The 16,558-nt window shown below is 50.7% G+C and overlaps 1 protein-coding gene across 1 annotated transcript; it reads left to right on the top strand.

Moving 5' to 3' along the window:
* Positions 1 to 1,650: 1,650 nt before the first annotated feature.
* Positions 1,651 to 11,752, top strand: LIPG (lipase G, endothelial type). The gene is made up of 10 exons (XM_040089963.1): positions 1,651 to 1,801; positions 1,917 to 2,089; positions 3,068 to 3,247; positions 3,855 to 3,966; positions 5,099 to 5,323; positions 5,743 to 5,985; positions 6,437 to 6,557; positions 7,195 to 7,413; positions 8,459 to 8,551; positions 10,184 to 11,752. Exons 1-10 carry the CDS (start codon positions 1,714 to 1,716, stop codon positions 10,203 to 10,205), a joined length of 1,476 nt encoding a protein of 491 aa, XP_039945897.1. The 5' UTR covers positions 1,651 to 1,713; the 3' UTR covers positions 10,206 to 11,752.
* The last annotated feature ends 4,806 nt before the right edge of the window (positions 11,753 to 16,558 follow it).

Genomic DNA, 16,558 nt, shown 5'->3' with positions numbered 1-16,558 from the left:
CCTCCCTCCCTCCCTCCCTCCCTCCCTCCCTCCCTCCCTCCCTTCCTTCCCCTCCCTCCCTTCTATCCCTTCCATCCCTTCCATCCCTTCCATCCCTTCCATCCTTTCCCTCCCTTCCCTCCCTTCCATCCCTTCCATCCCTTCCCTCATGCTTATATGAGAAAATCAGGGACAAACACACCAATTTCCATGCCAAGCATGCAATTTTCTAACAAAACTTTTTAAGTTTCTGCAGATCCTCTGATTTTTGTCTTTCTTTTCGACCATGAGCGTCCTGGGTGCTCCCTTCACCTTAAGGGTGGGACACACTCCTCATCTTTGCCCATCATTTGCCTATACCTTTTTTCCTTTACCCTGGCGCCTTCTCCTTGCTTTCTTTTGTGAGTTTGGAGAGGAAGAGGAGCCATGGGGCTGATGAAAAAGAGAGCGGGAAATCATGTGTCCCCAGAGCATGATCTCTTCTCACACAGTGGGGTGAGACAGCAGCAGTACAAAGTGAGATAACTTGTCGCACATCATTAACTGGCAAATACACAGGTAATAAAAAAAAGTAGAAATAAGTGGTTAATTTTTGAGTTCAAGATTATTTACGGTATTGATAACGTACTGCAGAAGGTGGTGGCCTGCAAGTCGGGCAATGCCCTTCGGGAAGCTCTTGTGCCCGTTAGGTCCAGAGAGCCCAAGTGGCAAAGTTCTGGGGGTTCCCGTGGTTGGAGACGGAAAACACAGACCCCACAGGCATGTGGGTTGGGAACCGCAGCATGAGGGTGTCAGGAGCAGTGAGCCCCACTCCCAAAATGCCCGCCAGTTCCCCATGCCGGGCTGTGTGTCCCCTGTGTCCCCGGGGGTGTCAGCGCTGGTACACTGACTGCCACCAAATCCCTCGCATGTCCCCTGTGTCCCTGGGGGTGTCAGCGCTGGGGACTCTCACTGCCACCAAGCCCCCCACGTGTCCCCTGTGTCCCTGGGGGTGTCAGCGCTGGGGACCTCCTGTGACTGCCACCAAATCCCTCACATGTCCCCTGTGTCCCTGGGGGTGTCAGCGCTGGGTACACTGTGACTGCCACCAGGCCCTCTACGTTGTCCCCTGTGTCCCCGGGGGTTTCAGCGCTGGGTACACTGTGACTGCCACCAAATCCCTCACATGTCCCCTGTGTCCCCGGGGGTGTCAGCGCTGGGTACACTGTGACTGCCACCAAATCCCTCACATGTCCCCTGTGTCCCTGGGGGTGTCAGCGCTGGGGACTCTCACTGCCACCAAGCCCCCCACGTGTCCCCTGTGTCCCTGGGGGTGTCAGCACTGGGTACACTGCGACTCCCACCAAATCCCTCACATGTCCCCTGTGTCCCTGGGGGTGTCAGCGCTGGGTACACTGTGACCGCCACCAAATCCCTCACATGTCCCCTGTGTCCCCGGGGGTTTCAGCGCTGGGTACACTGTGACTGCCACCAAGCCCTCCACGTTGTCCCCTGTGTCCCCGCGGGTCTCAGCAGTGGGGACCCCCGGAGACCCCCTCCCACACGGGGCGTGGCCTCCCATTCATACCGCTCGTGACGTCACGGGAGGCGTGACCAATGGGAGCGGCAGGCCGGCCCCGCCCCATGGTGCCACGCTTAAAGCGGCGCCGCCGCCGCCGCGCGTCCGTGCGAGCGCGCGTCCATCCATTCATCCCTTCCCTGCTCCAGCCCTCTGCCCGGCCGTGCTCCCGAGCCATGAGGAGAATCTTCCTCCTGCTGTGCAGCGCCGTGTCCTGCTGCATGGCGGCGCGGGGCGCGGAGGAGGCTCTGCCCGCGGCCGGAGGTGGGTGAGCGCGGTCCCACGCGGGACCGGGGGAGCCTCGGAGCGGGTTCGTGCCCTGGCGGGGAAGGCGGGTTCCGAGGCGCTGTGCTGACCCTTCTCTCCCGCCGGCTCGCAGATGGCAGCGCGGAGCGTGTGCCGGCGCAGAAGGCGCGGGTGAAGTTCGGTCTCCGCTCCTCGCCGGACGCCGGTGAGGATGGGTGCACGCTCACCATCGGCCAGCACCAGTGCCTGGAGGACTGCAAGTTCAACGTGACGGCCAAAACCTTCTTCATCATCCATGGCTGGACGGTAAGTGTGAAGAATCCCGGGCAATGCTTAGTCTGCCCGCTCAGAGAGAGCTAACTGCCCTGCGAATGTGCTGTGTCTCCAGAATATATATTTTCAGGAATTTATTTGACTTCCTCATCCCTGAAGGTGTTCAAGGCTGGGCTGGATGGCTCTTTGAACAGCTTTGTCTAGTGGAAGATATCTCTGTCCGTGGCAGGGAAGTTCAAACTAGATAAACTTTAAGGTCCTTTCCTACCCCAAACCATTCTAGAATTTTCTGAATATGGCAATTTGAGAAAATTCTTCATGTTCTGAGTACAATGATCTCTTAAAAGATGCACCTGTATTGAGATCTCTGCAGCAAAGTGTTTGGGATCAGACTTAGGAGCTCTGAAATTACCCAACTCATTCATAACTGCTCAAGATCACCTCATAGCTGTATAACGTGAACACAGCACTAAAATCCGACTGACTGACCACTACGAGTGTGACACTTGACTTGACAGGCGTGTGTAATTGTAGCTGAGTGCCCAGCCCTGATGTCTGCTACGTGGTCTCCTTGATAAAGAGACAAGAGGGCACGCAGACTTTATCAAGCTTTTTAATTCTGCGTTTGATGAGGCCGAGTGCGTGGCACAAGGGGACTTATCAGCCCTGCCAGGGCTTACACAAACCGCGCTGCCAGGTCTGGCGAATAATTTTGCAATCCATCAGAATTTCTGAAACTCTTGAGAAAAAGTGAGATAAGGTGGCACGTAACGAAAGCCTCTCCCTCCTGCCCTAAAAGGCAACTGGGTAATTACAGCCAGAGTCTCTCAAAACCTGTTTTTCTTACTCCATTGCATGCATGCTCTTACTGCATCGCTGAGAGGTAATGGGGCTTGCAGAGGAGCAGCATGCAGCTGGAGCAGCATATGTAAATGACGTGCAAATAGCTTTACTGTGGATGTGTCATCTTGGTCCTGCAAGCTGCAAACTGACGCCTGAATCTCTTTCTAGATGAGTGGCATGTTCGAAACCTGGCTTGACAGCTTGGTGTCCGCTCTGCAGGAGAGGGAGAAGGATGCCAACGTGGTCGTGGTGGACTGGCTCCCTCTTGCCCACCAGCTCTACACCGACGCCGTGAACAACACGCGGATTGTTGGAAAAACCATAGCGAGGTTGCTTGACTGGTTACAGGTAGTGCAAGCTGAGAGCAGCCTCTGTTGTAATGCTGGGTGAGGGGACTGTTGCACAAGGCTGCCGAGCGTTCACCAGCTCCAAGGCTCACCAGCGGGGCAGGCTGTGCTGTAACACCCAGCCCAGGGCTTGGCCGGGTGACGGCTCACAGCTGCAGCGCTGCTGCCCTGCCTCCCTGGAGATGCTGCCTCGCAGCGTGCTCGGGTCAGCGGTGCTGAAGTGCAGCTCGGATTTGGGAGTGCTGCCTGAGCGATGTGGACTCGGGAGCCGGGCGCTCAGAGCCGGCGCTGGGAGGGCGGGGAAGGACAAGGAGAGGTCCATGGTGCTGCACTTGGCACCTGAGGCCACGGCCCGTGCTGAGTCTGCTGGCAGCTTCCAGGGGAAAGTTTTATTCTTTATGATAAAGGATATCGTAATTGGGGCTGGAACACGTGCAAACCACAAGTGCCATCCGAACCGTGCCGGTAGTCTTGATGAGATACAGAATGAAGCATGCTTATCTGCCCCCTCCGTCCAATCTCTTCTTGGAACTGGACTGCAGACAGAAGGAGCACCAGATGCACTGAAAGACAGGGGATCAAACTCTCATATTTTCTTCTCCTTGCAGGAAAACCCCCTCTTCAAGCTTGAGAATGTGCACCTGATTGGGTACAGCCTGGGTGCCCATGTGGCTGGCTTTGCTGGTAACCACGTCCGTGGCACTATAGGCAGAATTACAGGCAAGTGGCTTTTTGAGCAGCATATCTCTCCTCTGTCCTTTCCGGCAGTGCATTTCCCCGAAGAGGCTCGTTTCCTGTGTTGTTACAACGTTGTTTCGGTGTCACTCTTCAAGAAACGACAAGCTTTCTAGTTGTGGCAGCAGTGGAAAGTGCGGGTCTCTTCACATCAGTTATAGCCGGGCTTCAATGAAAAAACCTGACCCAGGACAGACTGGTCCTGGGTTTAGTTGAATTTAAATGTGGGTTCGAAACAAGTCCAGCTCAAGCTCTTACCATCTAAATTCTATTCCTCTGAGTGATAGTGTTTTTGTAATTATAGCTCATGAACTAGTGCAAGTGAGAGCTATTGGGTGCTGTTTCTCCAACAGGATGTCTGATTTAAAAAAAAAAAAAAAAAAAGAAATCTAGCAACTCTAACCCCTCATTCTGGAAATATCTGAAGAGTTTGCTTCCACCTCCAGAGGAAAGCTGATATCAACATGTGAGAACTTAGGGCATAGTACAAGGGGTTCCTTTAAGGATTTACATGTGACACTGGCAATGAGAATTCTGCAGAGCTTAGCAATAAATGCCTGTATTTAGTTAATCGGGGAAAAAAGCCCCACCTAACAGTCAAGTTGTAGAAATGCTCTGGAGTGCAGCTTCTGGTTGGAGGTGAGGCTCAGAGGTTAACAGAGCATCCCAAACCCGTCACGGGGTCTCAGATGTAGGGATTTCCTGGCTGCTGCTTAAATTGTGTTAGTCCCTCATTATGTGCAAAGCAGAGTAAATGTCACCAAGGCAGCTTTGGCTGCCAGCTGTCCCTGGGGTGTTAAACCTCCTCTGGTGTTTGGAGCTGCCTCTTAAATCATCTCATCACCATGACCTGGTGAAGGCTCTTTGCTTCCAACAGGCAATCTGATCATGGCACTGTGATAGGTTTGTATTGCCCCAAAAATGGAGCGGGACATCTTCATCTGTCCCCTTAATGAGCCCATGGTGAAGACATCTTGGGGGACAGTACCAGTAATGAGGCTGGGACTGTCTGTGTATCAGCTGGTCAGGAGACGTGCCAGCAGCAGGCTTCTGGCTATATTCTGTATGAAATACCCAATTTCACACCTGGCTCATTCTGTTCTGCCCCTGACTCCAGGCTTGGATCCTGCTGGCCCCATGTTTGAAGGAGTGGACCCCAGCAGGCGCCTCTCCCCCGATGACGCCAACTTTGTGGATGTCCTTCACACCTACACCAGGGAAACACTGGGTGTTAGCATTGGCATCCAGATGCCTGTGGGCCACATTGACATCTACCCCAACGGGGGAGACTTCCAGCCTGGCTGTGGCCTAAGTGATGTCTTGGGAGCCATTGCCTATGGGAGTAAGTTCTCTTTACCTTCTGCCTCTGGTCAGTGTGGATTTCTCACATATAGACTTGGGTTGGTGCTGGGGCATGATCTTTTTTTATAAAAGCAAAGAAAGGCCATTGTTTCCTTCTAAAATGTCTGTACTACTGGAGATAGTTGCTAGAAATGTTAGCTGCTTTTAACTCTGAAGCACATTCTCGTTCCTGATCATAATCTGTGGTCTTATGATGGGACCAGGATCCGCTTAAAGCTCTTCATGGGAGGGACTAAGTCAGCATCTCCCAAACTAACCTCCTGAATTGCTGCTGTTGGAAAACTGTCCAAGTTTTGCTGCACTCAGCTCATGCTGGGCTGCAGAAAGGCACAGCTCGCTTTATCTTGTGGGTGACAGCTGCATAAACCAAGTGTATCCCCTGCAACTCTGCCTCTCCAGCAATCGGTGAAGTTGTTAAATGTGAGCACGAGCGGTCTGTGCACCTCTTCGTGGACTCCCTGGTGAACCAGGACAAGCAGAGCTTCGCCTTTCAGTGCACCGATTCCAGCCGCTTCAAGAAGGGCATCTGCCTGAGCTGCCGCAAGAACCGCTGCAACGGCATCGGCTACAACGCCCGCAGGATCCGGCACAAGAGGAACAGCAAGATGTACCTGAAAACCAGGGCTGACATGCCCTTCAAAGGTACACCTCCCCTCCCCAGAGGAGCCCGGCCTCGCTGTGGGAGCAGGGTCCGTGTCGGGAAGGGTGCAGAGGCGGAGGAGCAGCATCGCCCCGAAGCCGTGCAGCTCCGGCCGTCGGTGTTCCGCTGGCACCCGGCTGCACTGCGCTCCTTCTTCCCTGTGGAATCAACCCACACCAACACTCTGCCTTTTGGGCAGGGCTGCAGTTCGCCGGCCACGCTTGCAGAACTCAGCCTCAGAGCAGCGTAAGGGCTGGGGAGCTGTCCCCAGAGTGGGCCTGCTGCTGTTGTGTAAAATTTGTTAACAGTAAGGGCAGGAAAAAGTGATCAGTGCTGTCCCGCTAAAGGAAGGGTCTGGTCTTTGCTAGCCAACACTATTTCACGCAGAGAAGTGTGGAGCGATGTTTGTTCCAGCACAGCTGGTCCCATCTCTGCTCTCCCCTTTCTCTCCAGTCTACCACTACCAGATGAAAATGCACGTCTTCAGCTATAAGGGCTTGGGAGCCGTTGATCCCACCTTCTCTGTCACCCTCCACGGCACCAACGGAGACTCCGAGCCCCTCTCCTTGGAAATGTAAGTCATCCGCCTTTAGTGTTTTTACCTAAGCAAGAAGGCCACAGGGACTACACGGGACGGCAGCATTCTTTTTCCTCTGCTAACACTGGCATTGCATTCCAGCCTAGCAGCCTCACTTCATCACCTTTCAGAAAAGCTTTTCATTCAGTAGCTTAATTATAATTTATTACTGGATGAACTGAGAACATTTCCATGTGTCCAGTCCCATGTTAGCCTCCATGGCTCATTGCTTTTTTTGGGGGGGTGGTTTTTTTTGTTTGGGGTTTTTTTTTTGGTTTTTTTTTTTTGTTTGTTTGTTTTTTTTTTTTTTTAGTTGGTTGCTTTGCTTTTCCCCTCCACCATTTGGATGTAGTCTGAAATGTCTCTGGAGGCACTGCTGACCTCATTTAGCCTCTCCCAAAAGAAAGACCAGGCACAAACCCCACCTTTAAGCTATGGAAGGATGGCCAAGCTAAGCGCCGTGTGGAGCCAGCTACCCGAGCTCGTGTTGGTGTAATCAGTAATTAACTGGTGACAGTTGAACGTGCAGCTCTTGATATGCTGCAGGGGCTCTGTTAAATTCCTGGCATGGGACAAAGGAGCACCTGGCACGCTTCCACAAGGAAAAAATGCCGAGTCTCTGCCTCTCTTCCAGGCTTGATCTAATTGGACTAAATGCTACGAACACCTTCCTGGTCTATACGGAGGAGGACATGGGTGAACTGCTGAAAATAAAGCTCACCTGGGAAGGAACGTCTCAGTCGTGGTATGATCTGTGGAAAGAGCTGAAGAGCTACTGGTACAGGCCCATGAATTCCTCCCAGGAGCTCCACATCAGACGGATACGTGTGAAATCTGGGGAAACACAGCAGAGGTAATAATTGTGCTAGGCTGCACGTGAACTGACCTGAAACCTCAGCCCAGAACCGAGGGGAAACAAAAGCTGGTGTTTTGAGTGTGGTTGGCATCCTGAGCTGCCTTTCATTCTTGGTGTCCCCAGCTATCATGGTGTGGGAGAGCACGTTACTGTCCCACACAAGGCTACAAACCTTGTGCTTTAAGTAAAACTAGTCACCACAGAGCAGATTTGGGGGTATTCTTTTGCTTTATTTCGATACTATGGGGTCCACTGGGGGCTAAATTGACGTGCCTCAAGGTGGTTTAGATTTTCACCCGAAGCCTTAAAATACCGAGCGCCAAAAGCACTGAAACATCATGGTCATGGCTATTATTTACAGGCTTAACGTGCTGATTTGGCACATCCAGCAGGACCTAAAACTGCAGCTGGTACCATGGTGGCACCAACCCCTCAAGCCCTGTGTTGCTCCTTTCTGGGGTCTGGCAGGGGGAGTTACAACTAGGTGATTCTTAAGGGCCTTTCCAAACCCAACCCATATCCCTGGATCATAGAATTGACCACAGAATTCTAGTGGAAGGTTCTCTGCCATGGCAGGGATGATTTTTAAGGTCACAAATCATTCTCTGATTTTATGATTCTCTGCAAACGGAAAGTTACCTGAGCATCCAAAAATCATTAAAGCTGTCAAGCACATAGCACGGCGTTCCCACATCTTCTGTTAAAGCTGCTCTGAAGGTAACCCAGATCTGTCAAAGAGCAGCAGTTGGCACTGATGATTTCCCACCTTCCTCAGGGCTTTAAACAAGCATCACCTGTCATCTGTCAGGTATTTCTGCATCCTGGCACCTATGGAACATAGGGGTATAAAAGCAAAGATCCCCAGCTAAAATATTGAAGTAGAAAATAAAACAGCCACTCAACGCATTGATGGGGTATCAAGATGTTTTTTGTGGGATGGATGTCTAATCAAACAACTTGCCCTAGAATTAGCTGCAGTCCATATTACTTGTTAATCATGGAGACAGCAAGTACCTTGACTTCTGATTCCTCCTTCCCCTAGGTTTGCTTTCTGTGTGGAGGACTCCCAGCTAACCAGTATATCTCCTGGCAAAGAGCTCTGGTTTGTGAAGTGCACAGAGGAATGGCAGAAAAGGTATGGAATTTAGTCAAGAGAAATTCTGAATGATTCATGTGGCTTGGCTGGGATGAGTAGGATCCTTTTTTTTTTTTTTTCCCTAAGACTCCTGAAACCACTTTTTCTTTCAAAAAAGATAAGGAATTCTAGCCTAAGATTCACAGCCATCAGACTTCATTTTCATGCATGCTATATATGCTGCCAAATAGGTGATATTATCCTCCCTTCTGACCTTGGATTGTCACCTTGTGCCTTTACACATTTACTGACAAACCGGTGTATCACAGTCCTCGCTCCTAATTGTGGCAGGTGCTTACCTGAGGTGCCACCAGTGCCCCAGATCTGTGCGATAGTGGAAAGGTAACTAAGAGTCATCTATTAAGCGCCCTGTAAAACAGGGGGAAGCTGGGAGGAGTGCAGGTAAAACAGGGGGAAGCTGGGAGGAGTGCAGGGCAGTGCCTCAAAGATCTTTCCAGTCTGGTGGAAGACCTTGAGCTTACTGAGAAATCGCTTGGTTAAAGTCTGAGCTCAGCTGCATGAGGAAGACACAGGTGAGGACTTGCCAAGGTGTTACGGCCCTGATTCCTGGAGCTTCACCTCCAGGCCTGCCGATCTCCTCTGCTTCAGGACAGTGCCAACTCTGTCCCTGCCAAAGCAGCTCAGCCTTGCTTAACCTCTGGGGGACTTCCCAGATGCACAGAACAATCCTCAGAGCATGACTTCCAGAAAGTCTGGTCCCAGCAGTGACAACCTGATTGCCTCGGATGCCTCCAGGCATGTTTTCTAATGAATTCCTGTTCATTTGACTGAATGATACTTTCCTTTGGATTCAGCCCAGCCTTTTGCCCTCTCTTAAATTTCAGTTTGTAGACTTGGAGCTTTGTCACTTCTAATCCAGAGGACAAAGTGCTTGTTAGGGCTAGCAGAGCCGCCTGGAAGTCGAGCTTTGCACGGGCCCTCCTGGGCAGCAGAACTCGGCTCAGAAATGCGAGCTGGTCCCATTCCAGGTTTGGCAGAAACCAGAAAGCTGTGCTGTGCATGGTAGCAAGCAATTCTGTGAATGAAACCCCTGTGCAAAAACTTGTTGCTCTGCCACAAGTCTCAAAAGATTGAGTAAACATTCCTGCAGGTACGATAAAAGGCTGCTTTGATATGCTACTTGGTAAACCCCATAAAACAGGATTGCTGGCACATGTGCCCTTCCTGCTTGCTCGTGCGGTGCAGCTTGTGCACGAGGCAGAGGAGCTGAGCTCAGCTCCAGCACATCATTTTTTTTCCCTAGGAAGTGATCTTTCCTCCCAGAAATCATGAGTGATTACTCGCTGTTCAGATCTCTGTTCCTGCAGAGTCAGTGCAGTGTTGTAGTTCTCTCCTTGGAGAGTGAGCCTGTGAACATCTGTCCATCCCGAGTGGAGCTGCACAGGCAGGGTCTGGCTCAAGCTGGGTAATTTCTGCTTGCAGTCTGCATAATATCTGCTGCAGGCTCTCACTGAGCAGCTACTGGGCAAAGTGCAGCTTTGATAGAATAAAACACCAGCCTGTGCTGTCCAAACCTGTCCTTGCAAATCCATGAGTTCTTAGAAATTCTTCATTACACCTCCTAACTTCTGCATTTAACTAGGTGTCTCTTTTGCTCTCTGTTTTCCCCAGATCTGTCTCAAATCTGCTCTGAAGGCTTCCCTAAAGACTCACAACCAAGCAACCTAGGTGCATGAAGACCACGCAGGTGGCAAGATGCTCTGGGAGAAACCTGGCTTGGTAGCACTTAAAGAAACTAGCTCTTCAGGAGAAAACATCTTGGATTGGATGCAAGAAACTGAGAAGCAATTGATGAACCGTGGTCCTAGACCTAGAATAACTAAAACTCCGTATTCCCTTTCCCAAGGAGCCTGGTTTGTGCATTTAACCTTACCCTGACCTGTTACACGCTGCGTTTTCCCTTCCCTGCTCCCATTAACCAGGACTATGGATGAGATCTTCACAGGCTGAGACCTCAGCAATGATCTTCTGGTCTACCTGCCAATGGAGTTAAGACAAACAACCATGCTAACTGCCCGTCAGACTGTGGGTGACAGAGCTGAAAAGAACAAATTAGCGCCCAGGGTAGGAGTTACCATGGTCCTGTAGCACTGTGGGCTGCGGGAAGGTGAGACCAGCGCAGGTCAGGTGCGTGGGGTTGTCCAGGGAAGGTCTGGGGATAAGCACAATGCCACTTAACTTCCAAGCTGTCCTTTGCTTGCCTTAAAAATAATCCGTTCTGACACTGAAATGTCTATTTGCCTGACATATGGCCTGGTAAGAAGGCAGAGCTCTGTCCTCCCTGTGCCTGGGGCAGGACACAGTGCAGGTGGTGGCGGCAGCCGCCCCTCTCTGCCTGGTCAGTGTCCGCAGTGGGGCTGCCCAGTCCCACGTGCAGATCCCTTTTTGAGGGGCCGAGGGCAGCTGCCCTTGCACTGACCACGGGGATGGAGGAAGGCTTGCACCCTGCTGCCTCAGGAGAGCTTTGCACCACTCCTCTTAACTGCTGAGAACGTGCTCCCCTCTGCTCAGAAGCGGTTGTAGTGCCAATGCATAATTAAGACCTTATTTTTGAGTAAAGTGCCAAACATCCTGCCCTCGACTGTCACAACACCCCGTTTGGATTCCCTGGTCCCAGGTGATCATGGCTTTGCTTTGAGTTGGACAGACTCTACAGCTGTCCTGTTTGCTACAGCAGAGTGGACCTTGTCAGTTGGTGAAATAGGTTTTGTTTTGGTTGCTTGCTTTTTTCTTTCTTTCCTTTTTTTTTTTTTTTTTTTTTCCTGGAAGGAGAATTGGTATAAACCTTGAGCTTTTGGCATGCAGAAAGGCAGTCTCAAAAATGGTGTTGCCAGGTGGTGCACTGAGTTCTGAAGTCTTAGCAAGTCCTTCTGAGGCCTGCAAATCTCTTCAGTTTTTGTAGAGCTTCACTCCAACCAAAGCAAGCACATTTGGGGATATATTTTTTTCATGGTTTTATGAAAAGACTTTGATAACTGAAGCCTTTGGTAAGTATCTGTGACTTGTTGCCATGCCATACTTAGAGAACTTTCAAAGCCCTATTTGTATATTGTGGTTTTTGTATGACTTAAAGCATAATTTATTTCTCATATTGTACATATGTAAAGTTTTAAACATTTTGGGTTTGAGTAACAGTTTTTATAAGCCTTGAGATCAAAAATAAAGGGCTTTTTAAAATTCAGTGAAGCCTTGTTATTGATCACAGAATCATTCAGTTTGGAAAGACCCTCCAAGAACACCGAGTCCAACCCTGCCCCCAGCACTGCCAAGGCCACTACAGACCCTTGTCCCCAGGTGCCACATCCACACACCTCCGGGCCTGGGGACTCTACCAGTGCCCTGGGCAGGAGTGCCAGGGCAAGACAACCCTTTCCATGAAGAAATTTTCCCTAATTTCTAGCCAAAACCTCCCCTGGCCCAGCCTGGGGCTGTTCCCCCTTCTCCTGTCCCTGTTCCCTGGGAGCAGAGCCCAACCCCCCTGGCTGTCCCCTCCTGTCAGGGAGTTGTGCAGAGCAATCTACCAAAAGCTTTGACATTCCTTGCCAGAACAGCTGTCTGTGACTGTCTTGTTCCCCTCTGCAGGTCCCTGAGACCTTCAGCCAGGTACAACTCCTTCCTTCCTCCTCCTCCCCAGCCCTGCTGTGTTACCAAGGCCGAGCTGTTCTCTCCATGCTCCCACTATCGAGGCCCTTCAGGAATGGGGCAAAGTCACCCTGTATCCACAGCTGCCCTGCAGAGATGCCCCCCATAAAACATCAGGAGAGGGGGGACATGGAGATGCTGCCAGGGCTGGAGCCCCTCTGCTCTGGAGCCAGCCTGGCACAGCTGGGGCTGCTCAGCTGCACAAGAGAAGGCTCCAGGGAGAGCTCCGAGCCCCTGCCAGGGCCTGAAGGGGCTCCAGGAGAGCTGCAGAGGGACTGGGGACAAGGCACCCAGGGACAGCACCCAGGGAATGGCTCCCAGTGCCAGAGGGCAGGCACAGCTGGGATCCTGGGAAGGAATTGGTGTCTGGGAGGGTGTTGAGGCCCTGGCACAGGGTGCCCAGAGCAGCTGTGGGTGTCTCTGGATCCCTGGCAGTGTCCAAGGCCAGGCTGGACAGGGCTTGGAGCAACCTGGGGCAGTGGAAGGTGTCACTGCTCATGGCAGGGGGTGGAACTGGATGAGTTTCACCTTCCCTTCCGACCCAAACCCTTCTGTAGTTATCAGTTTATTTCAGCTTTAGCCCAGCAGTGAGGACATGATTTCAACAGTGCCTGTACTGTCACTGTTTTTTTTTTTCCAGCAGAGTGAATATCAGTAAATTAAAATCCTTCTCCAGTTTGCAGTAAATTGGTGTTTTGGCTGCCCATACCCCACAGTGACCAGAAGCCACATTCAGCAGGGAACTCTACCAAAACCTTTCCTTCCCGTGCCACTTTCTTTCAGACATGGCAATACCATTACTGCTTTTGTCTGTGGAAAAGCAGGATTTTGTGTTACTTTCTATGATTATTGCAATGATCACTGGAAAGATCATTGGTGTTGTGCTAGGCTAGTAAGGACAAGTTCAAACTCCCTCTCTTCCTTTGATTTCTTCCATTAATTCTTTTTATTTCTCCATTAAACGTCACTTATATTTTGCCTGAAATGCTTCACTTTTGCCTGACTCCACTAACTAACCCATTGGTGAGCACTTCTAAGGAAGCTCACCCAAATCTAATCACTAAGTTTTCCCAGCTTTTCCCAGAGCAGCCATACCACTGAATTTAAAGGGAAGCCTTATTGTGCTCTGCCTGGGCCTGACACAAACTGATGGCACAAATCCAGAAGCAGCAGAAGGACTTTGCAAACAGAGTAAATACCTCTGAACTGAGGAAGATTTGCATGAAATTACTTAGTTAACCTTTCCCTATGGAAAGCTCAGCAATGCCTGTCTGCCAGGAAAACTACCCTGGTGGATTTGGCAGAGAGCTATTTGGTGCTCATAGGGCCCCTGATTATCCTGCACCCCTGAGCTGGAGCTGTTTTCTGATGTACTCTTGTGGGGCTCCCTTCCACCCTCCGCAAAGTGTGTGCGGGGGGAACTAACACCAGAAGTCATTCCAGATATCTGGAACTCATTTTTTTGGCTGCTGCCCCGTGGACACAGCTGCAGCACGAGGGCTGGTGCCTCTTGCAGGGTAGGTCTCCTGCAAGGACAAGCAGGAGCTGGCCTCTGAGGGAGAAGAGGGAAGAATACAAGCTCACAAGAGAGGAGAAACAGGCTGCAGTTCTTTCACATCTGTGGGCACCCTCTTCAGGTGTCTGGCCCTTCACACAGCAAATGCTGGCTCCGAAATGCCTCGCTCCTGCTGTTCCACATCTTGAGGAGTCACACCTGCTGGCACATCAAAATGCATCCCTGCACTTGGCTCCCCTCGCTGGGAGTTTGGCTGTGTGTTAGACAAGTGAGAAAACAAAGAGAAGAGGATTTTTTTTTTTTTTTTTTAAATTTTCAATGAATTTAGAAAATTTTCAAAGTCTCTAAAGTCTCAGGCCTGGCAGAGCAGAAACATCACAAACCTGTGCCAGGCAGGGCTGAGGCTGGACCACTGCATCTCCAGCTGCCTGGCACCCCTCCCCCAGGTTTCCTTGGGGTCACTTTGTCACAGCCACTGCATTCAGCCCCGGGAGCTGGGTCCCCACAAAGGTCAGGCTCTTCTCTGAGGAACAATAGGACCAGAATGGGGAATGTTTTATAACCCTCCTCAACCCCCATCCTGGGCTGCCCCAGCCTCACAAGCAGCAGCAACTGAGCACTGCTTCACCCATTATCATAAAATCAGAGCGCCATAGGATCCCAGAACAGTTTGGGTTGGAAGTTTAAATTCCAGCTCGTTCCAACCCCCTGCCACTGGAGGCATCTCTAGGGATGCCTTCCACTCTCCCAGGTTGCTCCAAGCCCCATCCAACACGGCCTGGAACATTTTCAGGGAACCAGGGGCAGCCACAGCTGCTCTGGGCATCCTGTGCCAGGGCCTCAACACCCTCACAGCCAGCAATTCCTTCCCAAGATCCCATCTAATTATCCCATCTAATATTCCCTCTGGCACTGGGAGCCATTCCCTGGGTGCTGTCCCTGGGTGCCTTGTCCCCAGTCCCTCTGCAGCTCTCCTGGAGCCCCTTCACACCTGGCAGGTGCTCTCCCATCCTGTCAAGCACATCCCAGCATCCCTCTTTGGAGGTAATTTGAACACAAAGTCCGTTTGGATTGCACTGCTCCCTCACTTCCAGTGCAATGTCTCCCTTTGGCAGTGCTCTGAGTTGGCTTAGAGGAGGTCCCCAGTGCAGGTGATGCCAGCTATCTCACCCTAGCTACAAAAATCTGGGCACAAAAGATCTTTTTGGGGTGAAAAAGACCAACACATCCTTTCAAGAACAAGGACAGCAAGTTTTTTGCTGGCTTCCCAAGCTGAAACTATGACCCTGCCTCACTCCAGCAAGTAATGCTTTCCAGTGGTCCCCAAGAGCAGCCTCACCAAGAGATGGCTGTGACTGTCCAGGAAACGCAAGATCTCGCTCCTCAGCCTGTACAAACGAGTTGTAATTTTATGCCTGTTCCGATGCTGACATTCCAACATAAATTACACAGCTCATTGCCTTCCCAGCAGTCCCATCCAGCCCAGCAGCTAACACAAAGGGTCTGGCGACTTCTGCAAATGGATGCGAAGGAATCAGACACCTCACGCTGCCCAGAGAGACGGGTAAAGCAGCTTGACCCAGAACCGACCCAGGTTTAAAACTAAAAATCAGGTCATTTCTGTTGCTCGATTATTGGGGATTTTTCCTGTCTCTGTCCTCTCTCTTCCAGGTTGTTCTGCAGCTGTTTCACAAAGCTTCAGGACATTTATGGCAATCTGTATAAAGAAGACACAAAGTGCCAACATTCCTCTTCTTCTGACCTGACTTGTAATAACATTGAAAAATGAGGAAGATGGACCGATAAAACAAGGCTTTTCAGGCCGTGCTGTTCCACCTCTCTTCATCCTGCAAACAGGCAAACCAGCTCAGAGAAAGTAAGAAATGACACAAGACTTGGACAAAATATTATTGCAAATATGGTTAATTTTCCTCACCCTCCTTTCCATGTGGCTTTCCATCTCTTGTTTCTGGCTGACAGCAGACATATCCTACAGAGTTTTGAAGAGAAAGGCCACGCCAGCTTGGCTGGAGTGAGGCAGGTGTACTGCAACAATCGTACTCCCATGCCATAAAACCTGCAGATGTTAATGAGAAGAGGATCCTTGCTCTGCGATCTCTGTGGAACAGGCAGACCTGTCATTAAGCAACCCATCAAAGTCACTTCACGGAAAAGCTGCACCACATTTTATTCACACGTAGCAGTGGGGGGAAGACCCGATGATCTCAAAATCACTTGGGTAATAAAGATTTAAAATTATCTCTAAATTTCAGATTGGTGGATTTGGGTGGTTTGTAGATGACAAAGATTGTTGAAAAACCTCATTGATCTCTTCAAAAATACTTTATTAGTTTTGTCTTTATTGCTGAGGAAAATGAATCCATTCAAATTCAGTAAAATCTACCAATAGCAGGGTAAGATCAACAGATTTGCCTTAAACGTTGTCCAGGAGTCAGTGAGAGAGAGAAAACCCAGATGCCTTAACTTTGGTTAACAGCTCAGCGCACAAAACAGGACTGTTCATGGTCTTCTGAACATTTTTCACCCATAACAAATAGTTGAAGAATTTATTCTGCCTGCAGTTTTCTTCTACTATACCAGTCTGGTCAATAAGGTCCAATCCACGTTAGGTTAATGAAGATAAAAGAAGGTAAATCAAGATGAATGAAACTGAAAATTTAAAGGGAGAGGAGGCCACGGAGATGCTGCCAGGGCTGGAGCCCCTCTGCTCTGGAGCCAGCCTGGCACAGCTGGGGCTGCTCAGCTGCACAAGAGAAGGCTCCAGGGAGAGCTCCGAGCCCCTGCCAGGGCCTGAAGGGGCTCCAGGA

The sequence above is a fragment of the Hirundo rustica genome, chromosome Z, assembly GCF_015227805.2.
Source record: "Hirundo rustica isolate bHirRus1 chromosome Z, bHirRus1.pri.v3, whole genome shotgun sequence".
In the NCBI taxonomy this organism is placed as follows: domain Eukaryota; kingdom Metazoa; phylum Chordata; class Aves; order Passeriformes; family Hirundinidae; genus Hirundo; species Hirundo rustica.
The sequence above is the reverse complement of the archived record's forward strand: the minus strand, read 5'-3'. Positions and strand labels throughout refer to the sequence as shown.

Coding starts and splice junctions, on each gene's coding strand:
- LIPG (XM_040089963.1), top strand. CDS start 1,714: ATGAGGAGAATCTTCCTCCTGCTGTGCAGCGCCGTGTCCTGCTGCATG. Junction 7,414..8,458: donor TCTGGGGAAACACAGCAGAG/GTAATAATTGTG, acceptor TCCTTCCCCTAG/GTTTGCTTTCTGTGTGGAGG. Junction 8,552..10,183: donor ACAGAGGAATGGCAGAAAAG/GTATGGAATTTA, acceptor TGTTTTCCCCAG/ATCTGTCTCAAATCTGCTCT.